General features: G+C 39.5%; 1 protein-coding gene across 1 annotated transcript in view; it reads right to left on the bottom strand.

Annotated features, from left to right (window-relative positions):
- Nucleotides 1-1,530: 1,530 nt before the first annotated feature.
- The window catches only part of LOC127668509 (STAM-binding protein-like), a 95,322-nt gene continuing 87,499 nt past the window's right edge, over nt 1,531-9,353 (bottom strand). The window contains exons 2-6 of the mRNA XM_052162143.1: nt 9,105-9,229; nt 8,217-8,354; nt 4,784-4,896; nt 3,658-3,757; nt 1,531-1,587 (exon numbers count right to left, since the gene is read on the bottom strand). Of these exons, the coding sequence (XP_052018103.1) occupies nt 1,531-1,587; nt 3,658-3,757; nt 4,784-4,896; nt 8,217-8,354; nt 9,105-9,229 (533 nt within the window). The remainder of the gene's footprint in view (nt 1,588-3,657; nt 3,758-4,783; nt 4,897-8,216; nt 8,355-9,104; nt 9,230-9,353) is intronic.

Genomic DNA, 9,353 nt, shown 5'->3' with positions numbered 1-9,353 from the left:
AGAGAGACAGAGACAAAGACAGAGAATAAATGTACATTTAAAGGAGACATGATAGTTGAAGAGATTTTTCTTTTTAAATTGGATTCTGTGCAATATGAGGGAAACATCAATGTGTTGTGATTAGCTTCACTTCTGAACAGGATCAAAGTCAGGAGCATTGAGTAGAATAGTTGACCACCCACAGGTCATAGTGAGCTTCTTTCTGCCAGTATGCCACCAGCAGTGAGTTTGTCCTGCCATCTCTTGTTGAGGACAGTATCTTTGTGTGAGGTGAATGCAAGTACTAGTCTCATTGATTAGGTCATTAAGAATTCAGGGAAGTCACATGCTGTAGGAACCATGTTCAGGTGAGCACATTACTCTGTGTAGGTCAGACAGATTTCCCTGGTGTATTGTCTTGTGTTTTGTGGCAAGATTTTTCAGTCAGTAGTATATCCATCAGGACAACTTGGCTGTAGGACTGGACAAACTGGAGCAGGTGACATGGTGTATGAGGAGTGGAGAAAGTCTTCATCTTATTTATGTTCTATAAATGTGACAAATTCCACAGGGCTGTAGTCATCTTCTCTTGTCTTGCAGGGTTTGAGAGGTGGTCACTTTGTTACCAAAGTTCTTTTCACATCTGTGATGAACTGAAGATTCAATATGCAGTGAACATCACAGTACAAAGTCAGCACTTTAATGGTGTAAGCCTGACACAGCATCCTCAAAGGTTCTTCAGGGAGCCTAGCAGAAACACACATCCCTAGGATATTTTCTGGAAAATACATCTTTTTCGGTTTTCCATGATGTTGCAGTACCAGACTATTATAATCTCATGTAGGGAGACATCATATCATGCCGTTTGTACTAGAAACTCAATACCGATGGTCGACTCATTTCAGATTAAAGTCAATCCAAAAGCAATGAAGTTTCTATTGAGTCAGAAAATTCTTTTTTGTCTTCATTAATCCATTTCTCTCAGAGCAACATTCTGAGTAGATGAAAAATGTAGGCTGATGTCTGGGACCTTTGAGATGATTCCCCTCTGCAGTTGGTTAGTGAGTCTTGGAATTATAATCTGTCCCACATCTACCCTGTGACAGATGATGCAGACCAGTTTTGGGTGTACTGAATCCTTATATACAATGTATGCTCATGGTTCATGGCCAAAAATATTGTCTTAACCTCTTAATAAATATGTTTTATAACAAAATCAATTTCTAATTGTTATGAACTCCTAATACACTATCCTAACTTTAAATAAACCTCATATAGAAAAGATAGGTTTTCTTTTGGCCACCAAGTATAACCATCCAGACTGGTACACATACATGATGTAGATTAAACATTCAAGAGATAGAAGCAACATGTATAACATATTGAACATAACAGATATGTATACCACCCTACATACATACATATAACACATTCATATGTATAAAACACTCAGAGAGAGAGACATACATGTGTACAAGTACTCATGCATACACACACACACACACACACACACACACACACACTCACAACTGAAGGTGTTTGGGATTTGACTCATCTCAAATCTGTGACAGTCACCATGATGTTCCGGGTGGTGACATGACTGCAGTCCTGCAATTGGAGAAAAGGAAACGTGGATAAGTCGTGGTAAGCTCCAATTTTGAAGCAACTTATACTTTTTATATTATAGCAAAAGAAAGTCTCATGTGATCTAGTCTACACTATATATCCTAGAGAGCACAGACCAATCTTGGTGTTAAACTCCTGACACCTGCTCTCCAGTACTGTATTATAGGAAAGCAGCACTTAGCAGATTCCAGAAGTGGAAATGCTGGGAACTGAATAGAGAGCCTAAAGTTTAAAACACAAGCAATCTCACTGCATAGCCCTGTCCCAATCCTCTAATGTAAAAAGCTAACTGTAGAGCAATAATTGTCATTTTAGAGGTGAGATTATCTTGTTGGTGGCAGCTATGGGAAAGGGTCTGGGACCCAGTACTCCTCCCTAGTTCTCCTCATGATCAGAGTCAGTGTGTCACCATATATCTTGGCACATATTTTTCAGAGTCACTTGCAAAATATTGCCTTATTAAAAGGATCAGTAAGTCTAGTGTATTATTGGAGTCATTGTATAAATCAGATGATAAAAGTTATCTAATAGTCTTTGAGGGATGCTTAAATATGGCATACAAAAACATGAGGAGTAATCAGTCTGACTCAGTTTGGCTACATAGTGTCAGATAGCTTTAAACTCATGATTCACCTGCTATACCTGTCCTGCTGCTGGTTTTGTCGGTATGCTTTACATTGGCCAGAAATAGAAAGTGTTGTTGCAACTTGGAACCTTGGGATTAGATTTCTAGGCATTTTTTTTTATAATCATGCAATCTCTTTCAACTTTGCAATACTTAACATTGTTATATTACAAGACAGAGCTATGCAGTTTAGAACACATCTGTTCGGATCTTCTTCCTCCCATCTGACTGAAAAATGTTCTCTGCTTTTGATCCATGAGAGTACTCAACTGGGAACAAGGGAGATGATACAATGTGCAACAGAATCCACTGATCTTATACGGAAGCAGGCACTGCACAATCACCTGACTCCAGATCTAGGACATCTGACAAACTCTTCTCAGCACTAAAGGTACTGAACCCACAGATAACAGGCTTAAACTGAAAATGGTATCCGCTTTCACTAGTCTACACAATGATGGTACAGAAAGAAACATAGAAATATACATGTTTTACAAAAAAAATCTTAAATTTTATTAGGTCTTAATTTTTGTTATAATCAAGAGTATAATGATATATATATATATATATATACATGTATTATGACACATATAAAGCACACATACACAGAGAGACAGAGACAGAAAGACAGACTGACTCTTGGAATTAGCAGTCTGATATAGGATCTTAGATTTCTTTGCATCTCTGTGACTGAATTTCTGGTTCTTATATATTTTATGGGACAGGTTCTGGTCCTTTCACTATGTTGCTACATTTCCTTTGAATCTAAACTCAATGGAAGAGCCCTGGCTGATATGCAATAAAGTGAAAGAATCTTGCTATCTGGGGCTGATCTGACACACAGAGATCTGATCATACTAAGTGTGTGACCAGAGAAAATAATATGGGAGAAGAAACTACCTCCCTAGAGAGTTAGAACCATACTCTTCCAGACAAAATTCCTGGTCAAAATTTGCATAAATAACATATCTTGCATATTTTCCATTTGCATTCAGATCGCTGACTGGGAGTTAGTTAATGACATTGATAAAGCATTAAATAAGCTAATGGATTTAATACTTTGTTCTTTTCCTCATGTTACTGGGGATGGAATTCAGAGCCTCAAGCATGCTGCTCTCACACTCTGACCCTGAAGTACACTCAAGTTTTGCTTCCTTAATCTTATCTTGATGTTATTAGTTACCCCAGATATCAGGTTTGAGGGACAGAAAGGACTAGCATCTCAGAGACAGTCAATGACTAGATTTCAAATATGAGAAAACTTATATCCACTGATACCTGCATCCTAGATATTTGGTTATTGTGAATTGTTAAGAAGAGGGTGGTGAAGATGAACTGCCAGGAGGGTAAGGAAAAAATGATGAACCCAATCAGCAGTGTGTCCTGCTTGAAAACACGGCCTTGATTACTTGTACAAAGATACATACACAGAAGAGAGCTGTGTCCTGTCTGTGGGTGTGGAACCCTCTCCGTGGACAATCAGATATTTCTTGTAGTCCAATAGGTGTCAGTTCGAAAATTCCAGTTCTGAAATGAGAAAAGGCAGGCACAGTTGCACACATTTGCCTCCAAGTCCTAGTTTCCTCTGTCTCTCTTTTCTACCTTTCTCTCTACCGTTTTCTTTTGTTTGTTTTCTTTTACTCATTTCTCTCTTTTTCTTAGATGTCTCTTTTTTCTTATATGTCTCTCCCTCTTTCTCTTTTACCGTCTCATCTCTCTCAAAACCTCCTATCTCTCTTCTCGTCTTCTTTGAACAGTGTTTCCCTTCTATTTTAGTAACTGCGGACTATGTCTGCCTATTGTAATTGATCATGGTCCACGCTGTCCTCCTCCTAGACCTTGACATCCATGTCCTAGTTTTAATTATCCACTAGTTTCTTAGTGTTTCTCCTTTCTTTTTTTCTTTGATGTCTTTCCCCCTGATCTTCCATCTACACTTTCTTATTTATTTATTCATTCATTTATTCATTTCTTCACTTTCCTTCCTTTTGTCATATATAAGCATCTCTTTCTCTCTGTCTCTGGATCCCTTTCTTTCACGATAATCTAAGTGGGCAGAGGAAGTCAACAGTAGAAATATGTAGGAAGAACAATGTAGCAATGAGTTAGGTCTGTTTAAACCAATAAATTTGAGGCAGAAGGGACAAAATTCTAAAACCAGAGCAATCTTATTCCTGTAGCACATCAAGTGTACAAAAATATTATAAAAGAAAGCAGGATGATTCATTGCTTGCCCAATACTACCTCTCCTGAAGAATTCAGAATAACACAGCATTGTGAAATAAAAGACATAAAACTCTTATACAGTGTTTTCTGTGGAATTTGTTCAATCTCTGCCTCTTGAGTAAATTTCTTGAGAGTTTTTCTTAGAAAACCAGCAGTGGTGTCATCTTATCTTTTAAGAGTGGCTGGTGATCATTAGACTATGCACCTTAAAGGAAGGCTTTCATAGCAATCAATTAAGACATTCTGTACATAGACAATTTTTAAATAGTTTGGAGCCATTGACAATTTTGTAATTCTAAATTCCAGACTTGAATCTCACATACTTACTGTTTATACTTGGGAGCACACACCACAGCTATGGATTCAGGGAGCATCGTTTGGTATGCAAAATGTGTGTGTAGATCTACACTTGACAAAAAGGCTGTCTGGGTTGGATGGGTCTGAGAAGACAAAAGAAGTCAAGAATTGTAAGTTAGCCCAGTCAGCTATGGTTGATCCAGCAAGGAAGGGAGGCCATGGATCATTAACAATCTGTTCTCTCCTGTGATTTCCAAAATCTCTCCATGCAGACCCACATCTGTCATGTGGAAAAGGAAAATTGAACCATCTGCCTGATAATACTATGACTCTTTCCTTTACTTCCCTCCCATTCTCACTGGGCCACAAGATGTAACTACCCATCAGACGAATACATTCATGAGTCCACACTTACAGATAGTAATCACATTTCTGCACAATGAACACAAAGTACTGCTAGAATTGAGGAGGTTCATATATAAAATGGAGGAAGACATGGTGAGATCAAGAGAGGATTCAATTTCAGAGGAAGGAAGTGAGAAATTTGGATCAGGCTTTTAGCAGATTCTCATTTCTATCTCTAAGTTGTGTATGCATATAGATGCATCCACCTTGAGATATTTAACAACTCTATTTATGTATGTACACTCACAACTATGCTATAACTTATTTTTCCCTTTTTTTATTCGATATATTTTTATTTACATTTCAAATGATTTCCCCTTTTCTGGACCCCCACTCCCCAGAAGTCCCATAAGCCCCCTTCCCTCCCCCTGTTCTCCCATCCTCCCCTTCCCACTTCCCTGCTCTGGTTTTGCCCTATACTGCTACACTGAGTCTTTCCAGAACCAGGGGCCACTCCTCCGTTCTTTTTGTACATCATTTTATGTGTGGATTATGGTTTTGGTATTCCAGTTTTCTAGGTTAATATCCACTTCTTAGTGAGTGAATACCATGATTGATCTTTTGAGACTGGCTTACCTCACTTAGTGTATGATGTTCTCCAGCTCCATCCATTTGCCTAAGAATTTCATGAATTCATTGTTTCTAATGGCTGAATAGTACTCCATTGTGTATATATACAACATTTTTTGCATCCATTTTTCTGCTGAGGAATACCTGGGTTCTTTCCAGTTTCTGGCTATTATAAATAGGGCTGCTATGAACATAGTGGAGCATGTATCTTTATTACATGCTGGGGAATCCTCTGGGTATATACCCAGGAGTGGTATAGCAGAATCTTCCGGAAGTGATGTGCCCAGTTTTCTGAGGAACTGCCTAACTGATTTCCAGAGTGGTTGTACCAATTTGCAACCCCAACTCTTTTTACATATGTACACTCACAGCTATGCTATAATTTAAAACATCAAGCCTTTGACAACTAAAGTGAAATCAAAGAAAAATTGAAGAAAACAACAAACAAGAAGATACCATGTCCAAACCATCTCACAGGTCCTACAGGTCAGTAATCTGCTAACCCATTTCCTAAGAGCAGCCTTCTCACTTCAAATTCCCCTAGATTCTAGGTCCTAGATGCCTGCTTCAGTATGACCGTTATGACAGACTCCACATTGACCAATTCCTAATTAAGTGACTTCTTGTTTTGGGGCACAATATTACAGTTCAATCAACTTGGCACCAAATTCTCTACCTACAAGTCTTATCGTCCTGAATGCTGGGGGTCCAGGAGTGTGACAGTACACCCAGATTTTATGACATTATTGAACATTGCAATCTCTGCCCACCATGACTTAGAAGGCATTAAGTCAATATCCGCAGAGCTCCAGCAGGTCAAATCCTGACGTCATTCTTCCTGCATCCCTGTTATGCGGCTTCTGAGAACATCATATCCAGTTCTCCTTCACCCTTGTTTCTTCTTCATCCCTATATACCCAGCTTTCCTCATTAGACATTCACCTAATCTGCCAGGGAATTGTTTCTCTTGCAGCCAGTTCTCCCTATTTACCAGGTTCATGAGCCACCTGCACGTGGCTCAGGTCCCTCTCTAGGCTTCTCACAACATCCTCCCAATGTTGATGCAGTTGGAATATCTAACATGTGCCTTCAATTCCAAACAGTATAACTGAACCCTGCTGTCAAGATCTGTCCTCTTCTGCAACCCTATTCATGTTTATGAGAGGAGCACTTCTAACTCCATGAGCCCAATTGAAATTCTGCCCAGTCTGACTCCTCAGCCTCTACCCCTATTGCCTGGGTATCTGAATTACCCTGATCTCTCCTACACACACAGACAAGACTATCACCTTCTTATCCTCATTCCATGGTATAAGCTCCCAAACCACACCTGACATTCCCTTCCCAAGGAGCCCTTCAACTCCTTAATTTTAACTTCTGGAGTATGGCTTTGGTTACATCATTCTTTTGCTCAGAATAGTCCAGAGCTTTCTCTATACTCCAAATCACTCTCCATTTTTACCTCCATCCTAGACAAGGTATGCCAGGGTTCTCTTTGGTTATATATGTGAAGATCAGGCATCCGTTTCCAAAACAAACCACAAATCCTAGCCAACAGAAATGCTCACTGATATAGGATCTCAGTGTATCTCTCTCCAATGCTATCCCCTCTCCCATAAATTTTTTGGGCTCCTCCTCCCAAGTCATCATGTCACTTTACATGTGACAGCTCTTCCTCTGCAACCCTCACTGTCCTATATTTCTCACCTGAAGTATATTGTGCACTTTGTCTCATGTGACTTGGTGCTCATTTTATGTGTGATTTCCCTTTTGAGTCCCAAGCCACAAAAGGCCAATATCAGTTGGCCATAATATATTGTTGAACTTGGCACAGCTGGAAGAATTTATACAATTGGAATGAAGAGCATCAGCACTTCCCAAGGTCTGACTAGAAGTTTTTGATCTCACAAAAAACACAAGTAATGCTCCTTCTTGTGGCTTATATTCGTTGTTAGAATAATTTCAATAGTTTTGTGAACTTCAGTCTTTGAAAATAACAGAATCATCCAAGAGACTCTCTCGGCAAGTAAATGTGTTTTCTTGAAAGTCAAAAGATGTATGCTATACGTGTTCAAACACTTCAAAATCTTGCATGTAAGATCATTTCAGTGTACACAAAGGAAGTACTTCTTCATAAATAAAAAACACAATCATTAGAACAGACACTCTTGGCTTACTTAAGTTTCATCTCTACACCTTTTAGGTATATGGTCTATATACATTTTCTCATATATCCTGGCAAGCTACCATTCTCCACGCAGATTAACATAAAGTTGAAAGTTTGAACAATTACTCCTAGTAAACATAAAATACAAAGAGCTGTAAAAGTGCCAGGAAATGCTCCTTTGATTTGACCTGCACACTATTGGTTATATATGCTCAGAGCCGATGATCTGGAATGAATTGCCTCTGTGCACAGCAAGTTTTAGGTAGGCTGTTTTGAAGAAACAGAAAAGGAACCCTCATTCCCAGAGGTCCTTTTGCTTACATGTATCCATCCTAATGTAATAAGTCCCAGTCCTTCTTGAATAAAGAAGAGGTCCTCCTCATGCTTTGCACAGCAATAATCTGGGCCTCCTTCCTGGACAGGAATGAGGATATGGCTGATGTGATATTCCTCTCCAACCTGCCAGGAGAAAACAACTTGTCACAACTCTTGGAGGTCTCAGACCCATTCTCTCATACACACAATAGGCCCCAGACCAGACAGTACATGAATCTCATTTTTCTTTCTCCCTTTGTGGTTTCAAATCCTTGACTGCTCTTGTGCTTTGCTAAGATACAGCTAAAAAGGAACAGATGTTGAGTAGAAATGTAGATGCCCAGCTTGACACCTCCTGGGCTTAGGGTCTTTCCAGTAGCAGCCAGTAGGATTGCTCAGGAGTCTAGAGATGCCTAGGAAACTAGTGCTCAAAAGCGTACCAGAGTAGATACTCAGACCAGGACCTAAAAGCCATTGATTTCTGGTTACAACGAGGCAACTTGTCTGTTTCCGTGACTTATGCCTGGCTACCTGCATTTCTGCTTTCTGTTTGCATTCTTTTACCTTTAGGTAATATAGAACTCTGACGCTGAGGCTCATTTGAACTTGTAAGAAGATTCCAGCATCAGTTTTCCAGTGCCTGGAATTTCTGGCACTAGCCCCCAACTAGAATGAACATTTCTATCTATAGCATTGAACCACATTGTTCATTTCAAAAGACTCTCTAAAGCAACCAAATACAAAGTCATCCAATACAAGATGGCCAACCTTGTCAACCATAGTTCCTTCTGGAAGGTGATGTGTATGGATAGAGACCCTAGATATGTTCCCTGAGAGTCATGTAAAGTCAAGGGGAAAGCAACAGCCTCAAATCAGAAGTGTTTATATCTTTACCAGGGCTCCACATAGAACACCACATGTCTCTATTTTTTTCTTGGTGTTCATTCCTGCTGCAGTGAGGAATTTATCACACAAATCATGAGGGAGGACCACCTGGCGCAGGCCTCTGCCTTTCTCAACTGTAATGGAAAAGAGAGAAAAGTATGAGGAGACAGGGCCTGGTATCCCTGAGGAGAACTCTAGTCTATCACCCTAGGAAAGTAATACAAAGTCATTGAGATTCTTTTCTTCATCCCCCTCCTC

The sequence above is a fragment of the Apodemus sylvaticus genome, chromosome 18 (assembly GCF_947179515.1).
Source record: "Apodemus sylvaticus chromosome 18, mApoSyl1.1, whole genome shotgun sequence".
NCBI classification, from domain to species: domain Eukaryota; kingdom Metazoa; phylum Chordata; class Mammalia; order Rodentia; family Muridae; genus Apodemus; species Apodemus sylvaticus.
This window is presented reverse-complemented; position numbering and strand designations above follow the sequence as displayed.